We start from the raw sequence: 25,279 nt of genomic DNA, 5'->3' as shown, positions 1-25,279 counted from the left end.
TTTTTCAAGCAGGCGAAAGTTGGCCATAGATAACACGGTTTTATGTTGGACGTTCTTACGTGAAGGGCACTGATTCTCATAACTAAGGTATGTGGAGATTGTGTCCCAGTACAGCCTTGTAAAACTTACAGTTAATTTACTTCATTCCCTTCCAGTGTGAGGAACTCGTCCTGCTATTTTCAAAGGGAAGAACAAATGCGAACGCTTGAAAGTCAGATTTATTACTCTATGTTCTACTCTCTTACCTCAGCAAACACTCTGCACCTCATTGCCATAATGGTCTTGTGAGGATAATACAAGCACAATGGTAGCGATGCCCTGTAGATAGTAATCCCAGTGGAGAACGTCTATTAGCAGTCCAACAAATACAAAAAGTCAATGAAGTTACCCACCAAAAGTCCGCAGAAGTTAACGTATTTTCAAAAAGTTTATATCTGGGGTTTTTTTTTAAAGAAATTAGGTCAGATATACTGTTATATATATTATATTTATTCACTTACTACTTCCTGGCTTTACATTTATTATCTGCTCAGACTCTTTCAGTAGCTTACAGGTTCTGTTTATTAGAATAGCGAGAGAAAATACATGCACTATAGTAAAGCACCTTGATCTTTTCAGCAGTGTAATGTCAAAATCATGTCTTGCTTAGGAGACATGAGACATGGCCAGTCTGAACTAATTCAGTTAATTAACTCATAATATTAATCATTCTATACTGGAATACAGTGCATATTGGATAAAATCCGGGTCCTACAGAAAATGTGATATTCCCTTTGCCTTCAGTGTGGCCCGGATTTAATTCGCTGCATATAGCACCCCCAAAAATGCCATATTTTGCAAAAAGTAAATTTTGAGTAGTCAACCTTTTCTTTTCCAATTCATGTTCTGTCTGATCTGTATATTTTTCAGTACTTCCATATATTTATATACTGAATATTGACCCAAAATACATTCAATTAATAATACTTTAGTGTACTTTACATTTTGTTAGTGTCAGAGGCATAGTAACTCCCTCATAACAAATCATGCAATAGGTTTTCAGCACTACAATAGCGACAATGAATTATCCTCTAAACACACAGGCAACAGGAACCTTTCCATGGAAGCTTTTTCCAGTTCCTCTCTGCTTTTCCAGTTGTTTTAAGGAGTGCGGGAAAGTTATTATCACATTATTCCAGTGGAAAATATATATCTAAATTTTCCTTCATAACGTGTTCGCACTTTATGTTTTTCAGCTTGCAAAACTCCAACAATAAAAGGTATCCTGTACTGCAAAGAAAGTGATACATTTTACAGAACGGAAAATTTGGAGAAATCACCATATCCTTGACTCAACAAAAGACTTAAGGCATCTGTCCAACTTCAAGCACACGTCAATGGGACAGCTTAGCATACTAGGGATCAATAACATACTCAAGCAGTTTGTTGCATTAAGGATCTCTTCCCGAGATCCAGCTCCTCACCTGTAAATTGAAGACTTCCATGTTTCACCAGGACACTGGAAGATTATTTAATAATGGTAAGATTTTCAAACACTATGATGATGGAAGATATAAAAAAAATTACAGCAATGTGAAAGTTGTAAGTCAGATACAATGGTGACAGGTGCTCTCTACAAAATAATTAAATGATCATTTCCTCCAGGATGACATTCACTTCTCTGAATATTGTAGGAAAGAAGAAATAACCAAAATTACAAAGCTGCAGGACTGCTGACGTAGCTGCTCTCTTCCTAAAATGTATTTATGCAATTGATAGTTCAGAAATTGCATCCCTGAAAAGCATTGCGGACTGAGAAAAATTTAAATATGAAGGAATAATGTGCTGAGATACATCTAACAAAATAAGTTGCTACTTAGTATTTTTAATGTGATTTCCTTCTTTAAAAACAAGTCAGAAGTTTTACGCAGATCACGAGAAAGATGAAATCGCATCCCAGTTACGCATTTACGGTTGAGACAAGCCACCTTCTTTCCATTCCAACAGAAGTACATGAGCCTCTGAGATGCTGCAAGCAGATTTACTTGGGAAGTGCCTCATTTCCTTGGTGACACGTTGGAAAGTTGCCTGTTAGAATAGTTACCCAGGTAACCTGTTTGCCTCCATTACTGCGAGAGTCATCACATCTGGAGCTCTCCTCCTGGTGGTACACACAACTGAAGTAACTCCCCTCAACAAAACTCACTGACCTTCTTTCAAAAGTAATTTGGTCGCGAGGTGGGAGAAGTCTGCAGGCACTTATTAACACCCAGGACTCCACTTCCTCCGCAGGGGACTCCCACACCCGAGTTTGCAAAAGCAAATTTTGAGCTGCTTGACCTCAGTGCAATACAGATGAAGAGACTATTTTTTGCTGCACTGGACTTGACTTGTGGGACACAGTTTCTTTTTAACACTCTCGGCCAAGCAGAAAGTACTCTGAGAATGCTTCGATTTTCTTTTCTCTCTCATTGTACATCAGCGTCCACCATGATTTCACAAGAAATGTCTGTTAGTCATAACACTGTACCCTACTCCATCAGGCTTGACCATATAACACATCCAACTCAAATTGACCGTATTGCTAGATTCACTAGCAACATATAAGCTCAAGGTGGAGATTCAGAAATGAAGTTTCACTAATCTAGAATTCTACATACAATGTTTATATGCAGAGAAAAATGTAGGACTTTCAGAAAATGTTGATGTGTCTTTTAGCTCTTACCAGCTAACAGTCTTCTACTGACCGTGTATTTTGGAGTTTGGGTTACGAAATCGATTTAGAAATGAACTTCAAAGTGATGCATAAATATTAAATTCCACACATTCCTGCAAAATGGTAAGTATTATTCACATTATACAGATGGGGAAACTGAAGCAATGTGAGTTTACTTGGGCGATTTTCCCAACATCAGGAAAAAAAAGTAGCTGCAGTGGTAGGAGCAGCACTCAAGAATACCTGGCTTTTTTTCTGCGCTCAGTCTGAACTATACATGACTTGCCTAAACCCTGCACTATAATGTATAAAGGAATATTTTGTATTTAACAAATTACATAAACACTTCAAAAATGCTTTTAATTTTAAAAAATAGCCACAAGGTTCTTCCTTGGTCTTTGCTCCAAAATTCACCCTTCAGCTAGGACTAAAGAAAAGCATGCACGCTTGCACACATGCAAACAGAAATTCTAAAAGAAAATTAGAAACACATGAAAATAAGGACTGAGAGTGTTTTCTTAACTGCACTCTGGTTTCAGTACAGCAAAATTTTCATCGATACGCTAATGGACAGCGATTTCTCTTGTGAAGGAACACATAGGCCTTACCTACAATTAATTCGTCCCTTCTATTAGATCAATTATCATTCTACACAAGTACAGCCCGTGGATGCAGGGTAGCAACTGCTCTGTCGGGGCAGTTCAGCTCTCTCTATAAAGCACAATTCCATTTCAATCATAATGTGATTCTGCCCTATGAGAAGAGTTTTTACAGAAAGAGTTTCAGTTAAGACAACTATTATTTTAGTAAAAGCCCGATTTTGAGACTATTTTATTGTGATTGCTAGATAAATAGTCAAAACCAGTACAATTTCTATGCTGATTCAAAATAATAAACATATGGAAGACAAACTACTTGAATTTCAGAATTTTTTTAAAATTATTTTCGTGGTTTAACCCCAGCCAGCAACTAAGCACCACGCAGCTGCTCACCCACTCCCCCTGCCCCAGTGGGATGGGGGAGAGAATCGGAGGAGGAAGAGTGAGAAAACTTCTGCGTTGAGATAAGAACAGTTTAATAATTGAAATAAAATAAAGTAAAATAGTAGTAGTAATAATAACAATAATAATAATAGTAATAATAATATACAAAGCAAGTGATGCACAATGCAATTGCTCACCATGCACTGACCGATGCCCAGCCAGTCCCCGAGCAGCGATTGCTGCCCCCCGGCCAACCCCCCCCCATTTATATACTGAGCATGACGTCATATGGTATGGAATAGCCCTTTGGGCAGTTTGGGTCAGCTGTCCTGGCTGTGCCCCCTCCCAGCTTCTTGTGCACCTGGCAGAGCATGGGAAGCTGAAAAGTCCATGACTGGTCTAAGCAGTACTTAGCAACAGCTAAACCATCAGTGTGTTATCAGCATTCTTCTCATACTAAATCCAAAGAACAGCACTATGCCAGCTACTAGGAAGAAAATTAACTCTATCCCAGCTGAAACCAAGACAATTATTAACTCTGGACTGGAGGTTTCTTAACAAGGGTTCTATTCTATGAATGTTCCAGGGGCTTTGTAACTATATTAAAGATTTAATGTCACTTTACGTGATGTGAAGTGTGTTTTGCCCATCTGACTATCATAAACACCAGCAGTCACGGAGGCAATTCTGAAAGCCTAATGAACATGCTCAACTACTTTCTGACATTTCAATTAGGAATAAAAAATAAAACTAGATAAAGTAAGTAACTGTTTAAAAAGATTAATAAGCTGAAACACTTAGTTTAGAGTTTTGGAATTGACATCAGCTGCTCAACTTTCAAATCATTAGTAAAGTCATCTTCCAATTAGTCTTTGGAAGAGATAGAAGAAGAAGATACTTTGGAGTAAACTTACCCCTCCCCCCCATTTTCAAATATCTCTAAGAGAACATTTCTGATAAGGATAATTAATTATAAATATGGAATAATTGCATTATCACTTTTTTGGCTATACAAGTTTTAGTCTGACAAATTCATATTTCAGTGGAGTAACTCCTGATATAGATCAAATTAAGGGAAGCCTTTTATGCCTCAACTGTATTCCCATCGTATAACTTAGCTATATTTTTAGCATCGATTTTTGCTACACCGTTATTTCATGACAGTTTTTTAAAAGTTAGAGACTATATTAGAATACAGGTCTTCAAAACACTGGAGGAATAACTCTTGTTTACTTCATATTACAGTTCAGGGACAATGGAAGTCCAAGTATTAATACTAGTAATTGAATAAAGTTAATAAACTATAAATTGAGGACTACACAATAATTTTCTGTTAATTCTCCCTAAAAAAACAGAAGATCAAATATATATATCTATTAATGGATTAATCTATAAGAACGTGTGGGTCAAAAATAGCACATAAATACTAGCGATATTAAAGTGGCAAGTAATAACTGCTGACATTCCAAATCAAATATTAGAAAACACGTAGTTGCAAAGTTTAACTCCATCCCAGCCGAAACCAGGACAAGCCCTAATGAAAGTGTATTGAGAAGCCTGCTTCATTACTTTCCTCGTATAGTCTCAGATGTAAAATTCCTCAAATGCACAGTAAAGTCTTTAATACATTTATAATGATGTGTTGTTTTCTTGAATGAAATTACATGGTCCAACCAAAATGGAACATTGTCCTGAGCATCTAAACAATAAAGCCTAATTTATCTAAGCTTATTGGATGTATCTATCTTTGTATAATCCCATTAACTGTTTAGGTTCAGCTGATTAATCTGTTGAACAGTATTTTATTTCTAGGATTGTTTCTCCTGACTGACATTTTCAAGGAAGCTTTACCAAAAGGCAGTTTTTCTATCGCCTCATAATTCTGCCTTTAGTTTGAATACCAAATCATTATTGGAGTCAGGGATTCACTTCCTCCGCAAACCAACAAATGAGCTGACTTACCCATGCTCTGTCATCACTTTAAACAAGCAGCCAGGACAACGAGTTCTTCATGTAATAAATTATAAAACCTGTATTGAACTTAATGCCTATGTCTAAACAACAACCGGTCTACAGGGTCAATTTAACATTCAGTTCCTTTACTGGCAACCTGCCATAGCATACATCTACCAAATCCAAGAACCAACACAAGAATTTGTTTAGGTAACCGACCGGAACTGTTACAGCCATAGGATATTTTAAATATTTGTTTATTTTTCTTTTATTATCTGAAAAATTTGCGTGCCAACACAGTGAGCAATAGTATTAGAAAACATGTAGTTACAAAGTATATTAGTATTTTTGCTGCTCTTAATGTTAAGATACTTCATTTCACGTTGGATGATTCGAAGTACCCTCTGTGTAAAAAGTTTAACTCAAAATCTGGTAGTGTTTTCCAGTGAAATTTGGCAAAAATTGTTCCTTTCCAGAGATCTATGATACACACACGTATCGAGAGATTTAACTATTAAAAACATGGAGGGTATAGGGAGGGAATGGCATAAAGTTGCCAAGAATTTTGTTGCCTTTTTCCAATAGGCTGGTCTCCTTTTAGGACTTAATTCTGCTATTTGATATTAGTATAATTTGTCTTTTGTGCTACAGAAAACATGTATTCTTACTATAGCCAAATAAGGCCATTTTATGTATTATCTATTTATTGCACATACATACAAAGTTTAATGTCCACAGCCATTTTATTTTCTGCTGCTTCTCTGGATAAAGGATATGCCTGTAGATTAAAGATTATCAGCTCAAGACTAAGATTAATCTTTAATTAAAATTTTAATGCCTGAAATAAGCAAATCCTACTTCCTAATGCTATACAGTCTTAGCATCAAAATATGAGATTTTTACATGTGTATAACACACAACCTTCTTGAAATTAGTAATATCAGAAAAAAAAGTACATTTTGCAGAAACTGACATCTGTTTCAAAGTACAAACCTGGGTATTACCAAATTCTTCCAAGACTACTTGAGAAGAGACATTATAAACCTTATTAAAAAAACCAAGCATATCTAAGTTACTTCTAGCTTTCCAATAAAAACTCAAGTTGCTGGAATTACTAACATATAATGGCTGCAGAAGGACCAAAGTTTTGTATAATGTTGGCATACACAATTCAACTGAAAGTTTGCCTCATCCTGAAAGTAGTTATTTAGGTAGTGCTTTTTATAGTCTAAAAATGGGATGTTAAATTTTATGTGATAAAGTCTAAAGAGAAATGAGTTATATAAGCTTTTACATCATTCTTATGAATTAGGGTAGAATTTAAATAAAAGTAACTGTCAACTTTTGCTGTTCAATCTAGTAAAAACGTATTTTGGAATTCGCATACTCTGAATGTCTTCATCATGTGTTTGTTTCATATTTATTATATTCTCCTACCTTATACAAGTACTTGCAAGAAGACATTTTACAAATTTTGAGGAATAACCTTGTCTGTAACGCACTTTGATCTGCTACTGATACCACTAGTTGGCTGAAGGATTCCTAAAAACGCATGTGGTTTTGGGAAATGGATGTGTGCAGGAATAAGGGCACTCAAAAGTCAGCACACAAAACCTTAATAACTGCTTTTGGGAACTAATATCCTAGAAAAAGAGGTAATACACACACACAGAGATCTGTATGACCATTAACCAAATGGTGTTTAGACAGGAAAAGGAAGTACATTGACAAGATGAGCAGTAGGTGATTAAATTTAAAGGAGAGTTGAAAGCGAGAGCATCATTCATAGGGCTAGATCAACCTTCAGTCTTCGCTGGGCAATTTGTGAACTGCATCTTACAAGGAGTTAGGAGAAGCCTTGCTCCCATGTCACATAACACAGAGGCAATTTTATCCTTATCACTCTTGCATTTTGGGAGCCCTCATTTCTATTGCAGATGGATGGCTTCCAAATAGAAAGCATAATTCAGGCAATGTTCAGGAAACCAAGGCGGTTTTGGTTATACAACACAGTGTTTAAAAGAGCCTGGCCCCTCGTGTCTTTTTCAAATTTAGTTCTTCAATGAGAATGTAATGCTGTCCTTCCTTTTTCTCATTAAAAGCTACTGAACTGAAGTAGATTCCAATATGTATTTAAACTGTTAGTTTATTGAATCTGGCAAAAATAAAACTGAATCAATTTTATAAATAAACCATATGATTGGACTATTCAGATATTCCAATGTGTAACCAATTACTTTTTTTTTTTTTTTTTTGGCCAACTTTGATTAGCATTTGGTAGCGCACCTGAATTCTGGACATGTAACAAAATTTTGACATTTGATACTATAAAAAAAAAGCTTAAGAATAATCATCTGACAGTTAATATGTTGAAGGATCCATCTTTTCCATCAATGATGGAACATTACATTCTGTAATTTTACATTTAAAAGCAATCTGCTTTTTAGATTTAATCCCTTGGCAGTTCTGTTAATATATTGACTTTTGCTGTCGCTGTGCTTGTGTACATGCTGTTTATCATAGCTACATATAAGTTACACTACCAGCAGCATTTGATTGATACATAAATTCAACATAATTTCTTCGATACTTATGGACATAAAAGATGCATGTGGTTTTGCCACATCATTTTTAGAAGTGCTAACAACAGAATGAAAAATAATGAACATATTGCTCTAAACAGTAGGTTTATGAAAAGGAAATAAGTCTATTATCTGCCCAGATTATTCTAAAAGATCATGAATAGTAATTCACTGTAACTCTAATGTAGCATTACACTAACAAATTAATTGAAAAGGAAAAATGTTTAGCACTGCAATAGCACCCATGTTTTAGCCTGGTAGGCAATTCAATGCTTTACTGAAATCTATAAAAGTTAAGTAAATAATAATCTACTGTTTTCCACAAAGCCAGGTTGGCTTACTAGGTGTTGAAAATGTGAGAGTATGAGAATACTTGTGGTTAATCCTAATGGTTATTCAGAAATTAGTATATATGACCAGGACTTTCCATGAAAGTAGCCAGACAATCAGACTGCAAAAAAGGTAATCACTACTTTGCACTTTGCTCCTTGCTCATGAAATTAAAAAAAGGATATGAACTTTGCAATATATATTATAGCCTTCTCTCCCAAGAGGAGACATCATTAAATTTACCGTAAATTCTAAAAATACATATTTTACAATCAACATGTAAAGTTTTAGCACTAAATATTTAAAGCAAAAAAAAAAATTGCTTTGTTCCATTAAATGTCACATCAGTGCATATAGTTTCACAGCTAGTCCTGGACAACTCAATTTTGTGTAAACTTAAATACAACAGAACCTTAGTAAAGAGTTCTTTCTTTTACAATAAAAACAAAATAAACTTCAGCTTCTGTTTTATATGCCAGTTGATATTCTTTGCAGTAATTCCTTCCACATCTGCTCTGCAGCTTTCAGGTTTATAAAAGCAGTATCTTCCAATTTCCTTTCATCAAAATACCCATATGCTGTGTTTCATAGACACATTGGTACACTTTAACACTGAGGCACTAATTACAACTTGGAATCATATGCTAAGGCTAAGAAAATAAATACATCCGGTTATGAGGCATCTAATACTGAAAATCCTGAACCGCCTAGCCAAAAATTCCTCAGTGTGATAACCTACCAATATAAGTACACCTGTAATAATCACAAAAGTTTTAAAAATAAAATTGAGAGGTAAAGAAAAAAAAAAGTAAAGAATAAAACTAAACACAAGCACCATCAGATTCTAAACTAATGACCGAAGATCACATGCAGAAATGTTGCCACCCAGATTACAACAGTAGAACTGTTGCTAAAGAACCAAATTGTTTGGGAAAGGGGCTGGTATGGGAAGAGCTTGATAAATCATTTGTCCAAAACATAAATTTCTAGGGTTTCTGAAGATAGTACAGTGTTGGTATCTCCTCCTGATTTCAGGTTTGTAAGTCCCTAGTGTGTCGTAAATGTCTGCGGCTTTCCAGTGAACAGTCCCTCAGTGAGAGCATTTGAGGGGACAGAAAGCGTAAGATGGATGATCTCCAAATCACATTAATCTTCACTATATGCAGGATTAGGACAGTTTTGCATTGTCCTGGCCAATCTGGAGTGCTGCATTCCCTTTCCTGTGTGCTGTCACTGCACACCCAATACTCCCGTCCCCTCGAGCGTACAAGCATAGTAGCCACCCTCACTCCCACATCTGACAGATGAGTCTAAGCACAACTGAGAAAATGAAGGTAGACACTGTTCTTTACAGCAAATGGTATGTAAGCATGGTATGATCTATATAAAAATTAGGGGGCCTAAAAATAACCATTAATCTCAACAGAACTAGGCTGTAATTTTTAAAAGTGCAGCGTAATCCTTCATGCTTCTGTCTAGAAGTTCCTAATGCACTAAGAATATTTACATGGGAGAAATGAAATGCAAATAACGCTTTTTCATTAATTACCTACCTGGAATATATTTGTAAGTGTGCAGAGGAAAGAGGAAATCTGTCTTCTCACAAAAATTGATCAGTAAAGACTGCAGAAAAACACTTTTAATCCTTAAACAAAGCTCTAAATATCCAATAAAAGAAGACAAAAGGCAAATTAGAAAAACATGCTACAAAATATCTGTGGACACCACAAAACTTGAAAAGCAAGAGCGTCCTTTAGAAAATTTAAAAGAGCTGAATCAAATTGGCAAGTATATTCCTTTCCAGGAAAACAGTATAGAAGTTTGTTGATCAAAACTCTTGACATGTACAGTGTTACAGGCTAACTAACATAACGGAGCAGCCATTACCTCAAAACCAAGGTTTCCAGGCTTCAGTAAAGGCATACTAAAGAAACAAAATTGTGGGTTTAACACTAGTTTTCTTATTTTCTTCCATGCTAACGCTGGGATAGAAGTTGTAATCTGAAGCAAGCGACACATGGTCAAGGATATTCTTATATAAGCAGCAGAGAACAAACTGTTCCTTTTCTTCCTTAAATCTGTGCCCAATCACACAGACAGGGTTCATCGGGACAGTTTTGCTCCAGAGTACTTGCCAGTGAAAGAACAAAGATTCCCCCCACCCCCCCAACTCTTCCTTTCCCTTTTCTTCCTCCCCTCCCTCTTGCAAGTGAACATGAGATACAGGAGGCTGTTCTCTAAAGTTGGGTCAAGATGATTTGTGATACATGTTTATATTAAAACTTAGAAATTCTGCTGATGCAGGAAATACAGTTAATCTGTAAATTTTACAGTTTGCATACCTTAAAAAAAAAAAAATTCACACCTACCTTCCTTCTTTCCCTGAAAATACAACATAGTCTAACTGTGCTGATAACATCATAAATTGAAATTAGCCAGAAATTAGGAAATACAGCTATGTGGTTCCAGCAAGTAAAGCAGAACAGTGAGATGAGTAACACAAGCAAAGCAGGCCTTCCGGGGTAGAAAAGGCTACCTTGCTATTTGTAGTCTGCCTGTAGGAGATTTCAGATTGTAGTATTTCTATATCACTCTCCATTTTTAATAATGCAGAAAATGTTTTGCCATATGGCAAGAGTAAAGAACGTCGGCTAAGTGTTTTCATATGGACTTCTTACCTATGTTACTACAAATAGTAGAACATGGGGCCTTATTCATATTATATAAAGATGATGTTTAATGAAGAAATTGAACACACATCTATTACAAGGCATTGGTTGGCATGAAATATTTCTGGTAAAGTGAAAAAATGGCACAATCACGATTACTTTTTAAAAGCATATGGCTTTTTCCCTCACTTCCTGATCAAAACTCAATAGTGACTGAACAGGTTTTATGGTAATATAAAGGAATATTTGTTTTAAGAAATAAATTACAAATGAGAAAGTAAAAAGTAAATATTAATATCTGATGCACGGTGCACTTTACATGAAATAAAAAGGATCTGCCATACAGCCTTTCCAAGTAATATTAAAAAGATTTCTCTCTCCTTCAACATTGCTTAGCTTCCCAAAAACCATCCAGTACTTCCTATTAAATAGAACAACACCTACCAGTGCCAGCTAACACCAGCAAAAAATCCTCCAGCCAAGCTTCCAATGGAAAACAAGCTGACAAGTATTTTTTCTAGCTCCCTGTAGTAGTTACATGTATCACCTCCTCCCTTTCTAATATTTCCCTCCCTTAAATTAAGTCAAAGTTGGAACAGTTGTTCCCACCTCCACCAGGCTTCAAGCGTGGTGCGTCTACGCTCAAAAGCTTGCATGACTTTCCCATTTAATGGGCTGGTCTGACTGAAGAGGCTCTTCCAGCGCACCTGGTCCTGTCCATACCCCTATGCTGTGGTGACCAGAGCAACACAGTTACTGGCATACCCTGGCATTGGAAATATTTGGCAACAGGGCCCTGGGGATGAGGTGCTAGAAGATGTATAGGGCCTTCCTGCCCAGCACCTGCACCAAGAACCTACTCAAGAACTATGTAGGGGTCTCACCCCAGCCCCAAAATAAAAATCAGAGTGGAACAGAAAATATTTTTGTAAATCCCCAAGTCAAACAGGAGAAAACCAGGGGGCAGCACGCTGATCAACTGCTCAGACAGCATATGTGCTCTATTTCTGTGCAAAAATAGAACTATTAGCCTAAATTCATCCTAACTCATCACAAATTACCCCAAAGAATTTAACAGTCATCCCCCCAATCCCCCCTTTTTTTTTTAAAGAATGCTTAGGACATATGCCAGATACACAGACTGCATCATATCCAGCAACATCATTAGATGAGATGTCTAATTTCATGACAACACCCCCTCCCAAGTCACTGACGTTCACATGAAGGTGGCAGGCCCGCTCTCCCCTTGCTTTCCCAATTGAGTGTTTTGGGGCAACACAGAGCTTACAGAATTTCAGAGAGCGCACTGCTGAAGTCCCCTTGTACCTTCTACAATGTTTTGCTCTGAGAGGGGGTGCAGGATGCAGTTTAAAATATCAGAGTTTAAGAGATTATTCAGAGGTTTGCTGAGCAGCATTCTATACAGTCATTTAACTGCTTCAATAGCATTTGGGCTCCTATTTAAATCTAGATATTTACATTGTGTACATCACACCGTATTGAAACTTTTATTGTCTAAAAATGTGGATTTGGATTTTTAACAGGGTTTAATCTTACACATTAAGGAATAAATTAAGAAAGATAGCTCCACCTACTGACAGAACAGTCACAGTACAGAGTAAAAATTAACTTCATACTCGCTGACCAGAAAACATAGTTTTTCTTTTCACCTCTTTCACACAGACGCCAGAATCACTTTATACCAGCAGGGCAAGAACTCAAATCTCTCATTTTCTCTTTGCTCAGTACATAAGCTCAGATGACAAAGTAGCTTCTCATTGTCCTGTCCAGAATTTACTGTTACTTGACAGGACAACATAGGAACTTGGTTCAGTAGTGTCAGAAAATAAAGTTCAATACAAAGGTAATTGAGGAGTCAAAAGAACCAACTGAAACCTATTTGAGTGGTTCATCTGCATATCATATCTCATGTATTGCTTCCCGTGCTCAGGATTCTAAGAACACTTTATCAGATCAATGATGAGCAGTGCAAGTTATCCCCTAAGTATTTTGCAACGTTAGTGAAGTCTGTAATAATGGGAATGCTTTTTCCTTTGAACCCTTTTCCCTTTGCTTTTTCTTTTTTTTTTGGTGGGTAGGCATACTTCTACAATTTTGTTTCAAGAGTCTTAGTGTTTAGTAATAGCCCTCATCTCTTCATGTGCTATGCCGCTATCCATTTGTAAATAAGGTTTTAGTGTTGTCTATCCAAAAAGCTTTTTCACCTTCCCTTAAATTTCTATATATTATATATTTATAGTTGTTCCAAAGAACCTACAGAACTGCCAAGAGAAAGTTGCATCGTTTCTCCACACAATTCATTTGCAATTAATTTTCTCCTGCCTATGCCTGGCACAGTAAGCTCTCTTGGAAGTACTTGACTTTTCCTTTACTTTGGAGCCTGAGAAACAGATGGCGTCAAGTCATCCTACAATAAGTTAATTTTCTGAGCATATAAGGTGAAGAAGAGGGCACCAGATAGACAGGCTAACACTGCTAGTAAGTCAAGTCACACCCAGAAATAAAGATTCATTACATGCACAAAGCTCTCAAGTAGGCTAATGCCCTTGTCCAGTTCTGTTATCTTCTGCTCTTACAAATCCAGAGAGCACTGCAGGAGGAAGCACTGTTATACGGATAACAAAAAAATTACTACAGTCTTTTTGTAATATTTAGCAATGGTGGTGGTGGTTTTGCAAATGAGATAATCAGCTTTTTCTTCTGCTTTTTCCTCTTTGGTGAAAAGTTAATTTAATTATTGAAACACTAGATAATGGGAAGCACTAGGATGAGTTAAGTACCACCTTGTGACAGAAGGGACAAGACTTGAATTCAAATCATGACGTATAGAAATAAAACAAACAAAAAAAAACCAAACAAAAAACCCACAAAAACAAATTGCCACTTGGACACAGGAAAATTTAACTTTACCGACCTGTCAATGCCACAGTGTTTCCAGTTAAGAAATTGCTGTATGGAAGCTGACGGAGCTTCTTTTTGTCTCTAGCTTGTTGCAATGCATAAAAAGTGACGCAGCATGCTAATAGTAGCAGAATTTGAGGCATATGTTCATATTTAACAGGGACTGTTTGAATAACAGTTCTTTCATAAAGCTTTTACAATCACTACGTTCAAATATGTTCTACTAATCAATGCAAACCAGAGATTAATTCTTCAGGTTCAATTTATTAGCAATGATGAATATAAACCTCTTATGAAAATATTCTTAACATTTCAATATATAAGAATTGTCTATAAAAATATACTACTACATAACAAAGCCAGTAACTTCTACAAAACATATAATTCAACATATATTTAACAATATATAGGACACAGTAAAAATCCTTTAATTAACGCTGAGGGTATGTTTACCCCCTTTTTGTCAAACAGTAACTCACATAGCATAGGAAATTACTCATTCTGAGATACAGAAGTGTTATCACCATAGAAGTCTATGTATGTTCCACCCTGAAGTTACCTGCATCTGCAGGAACATAAAGCCACAACTTTTCTTTGGATGGACAGGCAGTTATGACCACAAAAACATTCTGCTGGTAAGTGCAACGTCCTGCTGAAGTCGGTGTTGCACGTCTGGTGTCAGCACTGCCAACCCTGAATCCACGCAGGGACAGAGATCAGGCTTCTACCACCCTTGTGGGATTGATGCCACAGATGAGCCTACCATGGTTACCATGGTTAGAGAACTGGAAAACAGACTCTTCCCGGTTAACTACTGCTAGTTAGCAAGGAAATAACTTTTAAGAGGCTGCCCCTCTAGAAATAAAACTTTCTTCCAACAGACTGCTCTTGAACAAAAGCTCAAGGAAATTAAAATACTGAGGGTATAAACATTAAATATAGTGTTTATACTAAATGGTGATCAAGCGTAGTACTATCCATCTTGTCATTATCAATTACAGGAAGAGCTATCTCGGAACAGTTTTTGGAAATGGGAAAGAGCCTGGTTTCAGAAGAAAAATGACACCCTAGTTATTTCACCAATGCTGTTATGCTGAGGTTGCTTCATGCCTGGTGTTAGACAAATGCAGGAAATCCATTTTAATTACGTAGACTGCTCTTGTCTACACAATAAGCTTATCAAATTCTTAGTGTAGATGTATTTAGAGAGCTTTTAGAACATACTTTGACAACCAACTTAACCTGAAAGAAATTGGCTGCTGCACAGTGACAGTACATAGCTTTTCCAGCCAGCAGCTTTATATAGAAGAGTCAGGTACATAAGGCTTTAAGGCTATAAAGTCCCAGTGAAGACAACAGATGATTACAGTGTTTTGCATAGTAAAGAACACAAGAAACATGCTTGTGGCGCATCTGTAACAACTAAATCTTTTTTGTGTTTATGTGCAAAACAACCAATAATTAATTATTACTCTAAAACAACCAATAATTAATTATTACTCTTTCTATCCAGGATCCACTGAAATCAGTTCATTGAATTAACATGTTAAAATTCAAGAGAAACTTAACTTTATACCATAGCAATTGCAATGCAACAATATTCCATCATATTACACAGGAAGGACTTCCTAGCAGAAAAGTACATTTATCGAACTTAAAAATACTGTACAGATCACAAGAGGACGCTACAGGCGATGAACATTAATAATATATTTCTGACTCAAAGCTTAGAAAAATAACATTTGACCCTGAGAAACTTGCTGTATTAAAACTTAAAAAACTAAAAAAATCTTTCAAAAGTAAAAATCTACCCAAGGAAAGAAAGAAAAAAAAAAAAAAAAAAAGGAAAAATCAGACTCTAAAAGAATCCAGGCTCAGACAGTTTAATTTCAGATTCTCAAACTGCTAAAGGCTCTGGAAAAAAAAAAAAAATTGACCATCTTAGCAGGAATTTTAAGAAATATTTTCAATTAAAAAACTCCCACAAAACATTTTAGGGTATCCATTATATATCCATATAATTTCATTCTCTTCAGGGCTTCCAACTAAAATTCAGGTTTTCAACCTACATTTGAGAAGAAGAAAAATTAAAAACTTGAGGTGGTTGGAAAAAAAGCTTAAATGTCTTCCATTCCCAAAATCATCTGGAAAAGCTAGTTATAGAAGCTAGCTTGTCATGCTTTATGACTAGAGAAGCCCTAACCAAGTCCTTCATTCTTACACCAGTTAAACAATTCTCTAAAAGATGGATCAAAATCAAAATAATGTTCCAAAAAATACAATGTTCTCCAACATTGGATCTTGTTTAGATTATTATTTTAACAATTTAAATATTTAGGAAGGTTTAGGAACAGCAAAAGGAAATAAGTAGATGGAGCCATAAGGAAACTATATCGGTTTGGGCAAAGAAAAAAAATAATCATCTGGGTTTTTTGGCACTACAGGTATGGAAATATATTGAAAGAGTTTCTGCAAGAACTTGAGAGGAAAATTACCAGTCACTGTGTCAGGTTGTTGATTTCAGCTTATTTTCTACACTTACTTATGTGTTAAGGGCAAGAAAACAGTCCTTTCTTCAGTAGTCTGTTCTTCTCTACTAAGCGTAAACAAGATTCATTGAAATCATATGACCTAAAGATTTTTCAGTATAAGCTTCCACATTATTTTTATTCTGTACTGACAAAGCAGCATTCATACACTGTAATTTAAACTATTACCTAATTCCCCTTCCGAATGTTTTCACACTGTCTTGAAGTTTGCCCTCTCCAACAACCTTACTAAAAAGTTACGCAGCTGGATCAGCTCCCAGGGCCAGCTCACCACGTAACCACATAAGCACGAGCACCGAGCCAACGGGAGGGAGCAGGACTAGCTGACAACCAAAGTTTCTATCAGTATGAACTGCTTTGAAACCACACTTTTATAAACGTCAATCCAAACGCACGCATATTAACCATGAAGTGAAGCTGTAAAAAATGCAGTCTATTTTCCTCTCCTGAAAGCTGTTTTGCTCAATGGCAGCTGATGGCTGAGCAGCAGAAGAAACAATCCCAGTTTACAATTTCAAGTACTAAGCGAAACAGGTGCCAAACTAGAATTTTATTACTACATCAGGCTTTGAAGAGATGTGAAAGCAGTTTCATACTACTCCTGACCTTGTCAGCAGTAGCTGAGCTTCAGCCTTCAGGAGAGGCAGAGAATGGACAGCTATAAGCAAGAACTGATTCTACCACTCAAGTGGAACCTGCTCACATCCCTAAACATATATAGACCCAGGGTGCTGGTTTACATACAGCATCTTGCACTAAGATGGCTCCTCACATCCAGATGCATCCTGAAGTACTACACACATGCCAGTCCTTCAGGACTCAAGTCCCTAGATCTGCCCTGCCAGGATGCTTATTGGTGAAAGAAAAGATATGCAACTAGACATCTATAAATCAAAACAAGAAAACATCTGTCATCTTCAGTGATTTTGAAAAAAAACCCATGTATCAAGTCTACAGAACACAGCATTCTCCTTTAGGAAAACAGTGGAGTGAGTAAATAACTGAAAACCACCTCATGATACAAAGGACCAAGTAAAGATCCAAATTAAAATTTTCTTTAAGCACTACTGAGACAAGACCCAAAAGTACATAGACTAACATATATTAACTAAACTTACATTCCTCCTCAAACATGAAGGACACTAAGATCAATAACACAAGCCTTTTTTCTTAGTATTTGTTGCTGTCGAGATAAAGCCTATGAAAGTGAGAAGATGTGTAAGAGAAGTGACCAAGTGCAGATTTAAAAGGGCCAGCTGGAGAAATGGGGCTGAAGCTGCCCACTAGCACTGCCTGATGTAGTGTGGATGCCTCCACCCTCCCACCAAGGTCCCCTCAAACCTGTTCTATAGAATCTGTGCTATGACCTCGGCCAACCTGCATTTTCTGTGAAACTGCTATTACCCTGCACTCTTGTAAATTCTCAGGAAATAGGCAAATGCTTTATTGTAAATCTTCCTAACTTTATGAAGGCCAAGACGACTTAAACTTGGTCTTATAAAGAACTTTTGTACAAAAGAATCTAAACAAAAGGGTCATAAGCAGCATTTAAAATAACCTATATTAAATACCTAAAAATACAATCTTTTGCATAGAATAAAGAAAAGTGCAGCTACAGCATAACAATCCATACCACCAGAAATGGCTAATTTATAAGTGGTATACAACTGACTGTTGTCTCTTATCACCAAGACTGCAGCAACTAAAGACATGTTTATCGGGAAAAATCACATTAAAACAAAGGGATTAAGTTGTTTCATTATGTCTGTAAAGCAAGTGCAAACATTTAAAATTCTTTTTAAAAGAAAGCAAAGCTGATAGATAATTTTCACAAGTTAATTTTCTCTTGATATTACTTGGAAAGATGAAATAGCCTTTGTTCCAAATTAATCCAAATTAAAAATAAATCCCCGCTTGGCATCAGCTTTGTGAAAAAAAAAAAAAAATTAGAACTCTTGTAAATGTGCAAGCTTTATCTGTTCTATGAAAGTTGGATGTTTATAGGATTATAACTTTTCATTCCCTTCCAACTTTTTTACTGCAATCCCACTGGTACTCAACCACAAAATAGTATTAAATAAGCCTGGGAGAGTGATTTTCACCGCTCAGAAGTATAGAGAAAGGGTCTAAGTGGAGAATCAGGAATTTTAGGAAAATAAAAGCCAAAGATCTACTGTCCACTTTTGACAGGAAGCAAGCAACTTTTAAATATCTTTCTACTTTTCATATTTGCATGCCTAAATGTGAGAAAGAAAAGCATATACCTAATTGATTGTTAAAACATCTTCAATTTTGTTTTTTTAAAAAAATCAAATTTTTTTATTGGATATAACTTGATGCTACAATCTGGTAAATGAGATATTTAAAATAAATAAAAATAAATATGGTATATATAGTTCAAGATTGCTTGTTTCTGTAATGAATTAGTGTCTGTATTGTTAGATTTCATTTTGTTTAGCTTTTTTCAAGCTTTGTCGCCACTTACGAATGGCAGTTCCAGAACTACTAGCTACTACACAAAGGGCACCACCCACAGTCCACCAAGTTGGTAGATGATTGAGAAAAAGGATTTGTAAAATAAAAGCAAACACCACATCCATTGTTTTCATTATGGCTACAGGTCCAGCTTTCTCTATCTGTAATGCTTTTGTGAGAAATATCTGACCCCCTAACCCTAACAAGCCTATTAATATTAGAAGAACTCTGTCTTTACCACAATATGGTAAACGCCATTCATTCATAACAAACAGTGCTATAACACATCCAATTAAACCAATGACTGCATAATACCAAATTGACAAAAAATAATGCACAGATTTTCCCACCTTCCTTAGTATAACAAAAGTCGAAGCTGCAGATACTGTGCTTGTAATTGCTGCTATAGTTCCTTTAAGGTGATCTGTGTAACTTCCTTCAATCCCCGTAACGTTCGACCCAAACAGAAATGGTGGTCTGGCAATAAGAACCACTCCAGTGATTGCAAAGAGGGTAAACAGAAGATCCCAAATACTGTATTTCTCTTTGAGAAAGATCCATGCCAGCAACGACGTAAAAACAGGACTGCTAAAAGTTATAACAGTGGCATCAGCTAGTGGCATGACTTGGAAAGCATAGTAGAGAAGAATCATTGCACTAGAGCCAAGGAATCCTCGGAAGAAAAGAAAAATTCTTTTACCTTTTGGTCCCAAAAACCCTGTTCTGAAAAACAGAAATGTCATGTTAATGTCACTGGCTTGCTTATTTAATGACCAATCACATTTAAATGTACACACCCTTCTAGATTATACACACCTTTCTAGATGAGGGACTTATTTCAAATATCACAGTATTTTTAACTGTCTGATCACAGACCAATTTATTCCCACCACCCCCCCCAATCACATTCAGAGTCCAGAACATGTTCTTCTAGCTATTAATTTTTTGCTTGCAGAATAACCCAAGAGTATCTACAAATGACCTTCTGTTTTTAAGAACACCACTTCATGGAAGATCAATACATTTGATATAATCCCTGTAGAAACCTCTACAATTCAGGGAGTCAAAGACTTTCAGTTTTCTGAATTGTATTAAGAAACTATCAACTAATTCAAAACAATGCAGTGATGCAGCTGAAGTCTGAATTAAAATAATACTGCAATCTGATTTAAGTGAGTGATAATTCTAGATCTGTTTTTAGGAAATAACTTCAAATTTAAACATTTGCTACACTTACTTGTAGTATATTAAACCAGGAAGAACGAATGCCATTTGGAAAACACATCGAAATGCACTCACTTCCACTGAATGTACATCTTCTATTTTTTTAAGAAATAAAGAGGCCACTGAGAAAAGGAAGGCAGACAGTACGGTATAAAACAGACCAAGTCCTGGACAGGCAGCTTTTTTCTTTGTTCCTGCAACAGATAAACTCCAGTTAATAAACGATCTATTAGAATATTTCTCAGGTCAGGTGACTCTACGTACTGCAGCGCTCCACACATTTGCAGCTACTCTTGTGGTAAAGGACAGGGGAAGCAAAAGAAACAATTGTAAATACTACGTGTATTTATCAGACCTACCTTGAAAATATGTTTCACTGATCACCACGGTTCCCCTTTCCTTCTTAAAGCAGGAGGTAAGAGATGAACTCTAACACTTTGGATACAAAACCATTCCTACACTTCTCACAGCTCTACATGAGCTAGTAGGCTTTACTTCTTGGAGGCATCGGACTAGTTTGGGCAATTCACTGTTGGACTGGTTGCATGATTCTGACCACTGCCCAAGGACCAATAAATACAATGGACTGCAAAATGGTCCACAGTCAGATTCTGAAACACTGAGACTTACTACCTGGAAATCATCTGGTTATTGAGTAAGTTAATTAAGGTTCCTAAGCAACAATTTAATTTCCTTTCTCACAAACACACACACAAAAAAATTGTGAATACAACCTCACTTCTGTTACACCTCGTGTTTATTTTGCAGCTGAATCACTCTAAATTTGACTGAGGCCTACAGAAGTTCTACATAACATTTTTATCTTGCTGCCAAGAATCCAAATATTTTCTTCAAATTAACAAACACATTTTTAAGCAGAAGGAATTTAAGTGACTAATTTTAAAACATCATAGGCCTGCTTAAAGTACTGATAGCTATCACAGTTCTATGAAGACCTTAGTGTCACCTTAGTTTATGCTTATTTATCAGACTTTCTCTTCCTGAAGTAGTTTCCCAGGTCTAATGGTTTCTATTCAAGCTTCCCCATTGCCTTAGGCCCTTGTCAGTGACATACTCTTCCTCGTTCCACTCATCTTCTCCGCCCTCATCTATTTTTTTTTAAAAAAAAAAAAAAGGGAAAGCAAACAGAGAGGGTGAAGGGCTGCTGACCTCAACACTGTCTCCAAAGAAACAAGCCTTTTTTGTCATTGCATTTCTGCATAAGAGGAACAGTCTTTCCACTGAACCTAGAGGTGAACACCATGGAAGAGAGAACCCATCTAAAAATTACAGCGGGATGTTACCTCACTAGCTCTTTTCTTTCTCTCTGCATAAAACACTGGGAGTTACCCTTTTCTTCCACAACACCCTCTAAAGATAAGAGCAAGAACTCCGTGTCCCTCAGGCAGTGTTTTGCAAAAGGGTGCCTCCTCTCACATTAGTGTGGGAGCCTGTGAGCCTCATGGATCCTCTAAAACATTATCAGCAGGGCACCGCTGTGAGTTGCTTAGCAACTAAATATGCTTTTGAGGGGTTTTTTGTTTTGTCTTGGGTGTGGGTTTTTTTTTTTTTTAAATCAACAAAAATTGTCACAAACCATTCTGATCCTCCTTGAGATCAGCACTCAAGGCTGAGAAACTGCTTCTTACTACCTAAGAGCTGAGACTGTGGGCTGATGCAGTGTGCATAGCACCGGTTCTGGCTTTAACAGTCTAGAGACCCAGGCTTTACAACTGCAACCAGAATTTAAAGCAGGCAGAAGGCCTGCGTTTCAAGGAATCCAGCCACGCTACAGCTGAAAATGAATGACAGTTTCTACTAGAAATATTTCTATCTAGCAACAGCCACTTACATAAAAGTGACTGTAAAAACTACCATCAACCAACACTGGACCGGGACATCTACCAACTATGAAACAGAGTGGATTTAAAAAATGTTCATGAATTATGTAATGTCCTAATCCACAGTCATGCCACAGAACTGCAAAATCAACAATGTCTCTAATATTAAAGCAAGAGGAATCAGACTGGCCTGTAACTGAAATGGGAAATCCAAACCCAGGCTGGCTTATGGATGAACACAGCACAAACAGAACTATTAACTTTTACTTCAGGCATGATAGCTTGTCTGATTACTACAGAACAAAGCCAATCTAAATAATGGAAGTGCTGAAATGGAAAACCAATCAAATTAAAACAAAGTAAGCTGAAAGGATCTTATACCCAGAACTAAGCTTTGAATTTGAAGGAACAAAGAAAAACTAGAAGGAACTCATTTTTGTAAGCTACCCAAAATACCAAGCCTATCAGAAACGGTATCTTGTAATACTAGAATTTAAACCATCAACAGCTCATATTGCCAAAGCACGTACTCAGTGCAATGAGAAAGTGTTTTATTTCCTTTTAAAAATAAAATGGTTCAAGTTCTTCCACCAAAACCAGGAACTGCAGTTCTGAAGAGCACTCATTTCAAAATACGTTTCAAGGAAAAGTTAGGTTAAGATAACATTCCCACCCCATAAAATATTAAGCCTCCGAACACTAGCCCAACGCCATCAAAATACTCAAGCACTCATGCTTTTTTTAAAAAGTGTAGCAGTCTGAAAATACAAAAAGTTTCAAGTAGTACCCAAGTCCTCTTTTCTGAGTGGCTACAGATTTGAGATTTGGTTTTCCAGTTTTATTTCCTGGCCATCCTGTTTTAAGTCCTAGTCAAATGCCTTCCACTGCACACTATTCTCTGTGTCAATTCTTCTTGCTTGCGTTTTAATGCCCTGCTTTCTTGCAAACAGTTTTTAAACTTGCAAAATGCATACAGTGAAGAAAATGACACTTCTCACATACATGCATCTTGAGAATTAGTAGCAGAGGCAGAAGAGTACTGTCTATAGGGAAGGTGGTCAGTGAGAAGATGATTCTCCAAGACCTTCAGGAAAGCCAGAAAAAGGCGATAACGTTCTTCACAGCCTACGAAGCAGCAGAACAGCTCTCTCACAAACTTCAGGAAAGCACCAGGAGCACAACAGCCTGTGTATGAACTAACCATGGTCACGCAGACAAGATCTAGGCGTGATTCATAAAGTTCAGACGTTGACTCAACATTTTGCTAGACCGACTACAAAAAAAAAAAAAAAAAAAGAAAAGAAAAGGTCTTTTTTGGTGAATAACCGCAAGTTTCTCGGGATTTCAAATATTGGCTTTTTTCCAAGCTTTGCCTCAGAAGTGATACTAATGTGAATTTCACTGGTGAGGTACGCTATTTCTTTTGGCCTCTCCACAGCTCACCAAGATCGCCATTTTATCCATTTTCTGCTGGAAAGTCAATTATAGTCCGTATTTAATGAGAAACACGTTTTCACTGAAGTTGTTTAAAAACGACACGTGCTCAAGTACTTCAGATAACAACTTCAAAAATTATTAAGACGGCATTTATGTTTTAGAAGGAAGCCACATTAAAGTTACAAAAACATCTTGCGTATTTCGCAGCGAGTTTGTGGCTTTAACAGTTCAAAGCGACCAAAAAGTCCAAAATAAAGAGTACGCTGACACTAGGGCAAGGTAAGAATTACCAAGGAAGCCATAGTTGCAAGCACACGGACTTGTTGAACAGCACTGACGCCCGGCCTCAACGCGTTTACAGCGCCAGGAGCTCACACTGCTAGAAGGCACCTGGATTTACCCCGACCTCTCAAGTCTTACTTCAAAACTTGGAGAGCAGGAAGACCTGTTTTCCCGAGGGATACTCGCTGCCGAAGCTCCCAGCCCTAGGCGCAGAAGGGACGGCGCAGCAGCCCGCCCCGGGGATGGGAGCGAGCGGTGCACGACCGCAGCGGCTCCCGGGGCCCGGCCCGAGCCCAGCGCGGCGGAGCGGCACAGGCAGGAGGTCGCGCCTGCCGCTCCGCTTGACTCCTTCCCCAGGGGCCGGCGTGCCCGGTGAAGAGCAGGGGGAGGAGGAGGGCGAGACCGAACGCGCCCGCAGGAGGCCCGCTGTCCCCCGCCGGGCACCAGGTGCGAGCCGCCGCGGCTGCAGCCTGCCGCCCGCGGGCAGCCGGCGGCGGGGCCGGCGCAGGTGCCGGGCGCCCTCTGAGCTCGCCCCGCGCCCCGCCGCCGCCTGCGGTGAGCCCCGGTGCCCCCGGGGCCGCTTCCTCTTCCTCCGCCCCGCCGGCAGCGTCACCCCGAGAGCGGGCAGCCCGGCCGGGAGGGCGCTGCCCCCCCCCGCCCCGCTTGCCAGACTCCCCCTCCTCACCGGGTGCCTTGCAGCAGCGCGGCCAGGACAAGCCCGAGCAGCAGCCACAAACGCGGCGCTCTTCGGCGCCCGCCGCCTCCATGCCGGGCGCCGGGCACAGGCAAGGCTGCCCCGCACCCGCACCGTCCTCCCGGCTCGGCGGCACCTCCGGCTCCTTCCCGCCCGCCGCCGGAACCGCGGCGGCCTCGCCGCCCTGACACAGCACCATGAGGACGCCGGGCTGCCCGCCGCGCTACCGGCTGCCCACAAGCCGGCAAGCACCTGGCCTCCTGCGCATGCGGTGCCGCCGCCCAGCGCCGCCCGGCTCCCTCCCCCCCCCCCCCCGCCCCGGAGCGCCGTGCCCCCGCGGCGGGGGGGGGGCCGTGCCAGGTGGCGGCTCACACCCCCAGAGCCAGGGCCCCGCCGGGAGACGGCCGGCTCGCCAGGCCCCCTGCCGCGGCAGGTACCCGCCCGACAGCCCGCAGGGAGCCGAGCGGCCCCGCGGCAGCGCCCTGCCGGTCCCTCCCGGGCGTCCCCTCAGCCCGCGGTGGCCCGCTGTCGGGGCGCGGCGCGGGCGGCGGAGAGCGCTGCCCGGGCGAGGGGCCTGGGCCGCGGCGGGGCTCGGCGGGGAGGAGCGAGGCCAGGGCGCCTCGGGAGGGGGAGCTCTCGCCTC

At 38.7% G+C, this 25,279-nt stretch overlaps 1 protein-coding gene across 1 annotated transcript; it reads right to left on the bottom strand.

Moving 5' to 3' along the window:
* Nucleotides 1-19,084: 19,084 nt before the first annotated feature.
* SLC35G1 (solute carrier family 35 member G1) lies at nt 19,085-24,844 on the bottom strand. Its single transcript, XM_075717847.1, has 3 exons — nt 24,628-24,844; nt 20,396-20,576; nt 19,085-19,881 (listed from the first exon to the last, which is right to left on the bottom strand). The coding sequence occupies exons 1-3, from the start codon at nt 24,833-24,835 to the stop codon at nt 19,122-19,124; spliced, it is 1,149 nt and encodes a 382-aa protein (XP_075573962.1). The 5' UTR covers nt 24,836-24,844; the 3' UTR covers nt 19,085-19,121.
* Between the last annotated feature and the right edge of the window lie 435 nt (nt 24,845-25,279).

The sequence above is a fragment of the Pelecanus crispus genome, chromosome 10, assembly GCF_030463565.1.
Source record: "Pelecanus crispus isolate bPelCri1 chromosome 10, bPelCri1.pri, whole genome shotgun sequence".
NCBI classification, from domain to species: domain Eukaryota; kingdom Metazoa; phylum Chordata; class Aves; order Pelecaniformes; family Pelecanidae; genus Pelecanus; species Pelecanus crispus.
Note: the sequence above shows the minus strand (reverse complement) of the source record. Positions and strands in the feature narration are given on the sequence as shown.

Bases quoted from the DNA above. Each gene is read 5' to 3' on its own strand.
- SLC35G1 (XM_075717847.1), bottom strand. From the start codon at position 24,835: ATGGTGCTGTGTCAGGGCGGCGAGGCCGCCGCGGTTCCGGCGGCGGGC. The intron at 20,577-24,627 runs GTGAGGAGGGGG...TATCTGTTGCAG, and splicing joins GCGCTGCTGCAAGGCACCCG to GAACAAAGAAAAAAGCTGCC. The intron at 19,882-20,395 runs GTAAGTGTAGCA...TCTGTTTTTCAG, and splicing joins CCTGGTTTAATATACTACAA to AACAGGGTTTTTGGGACCAA.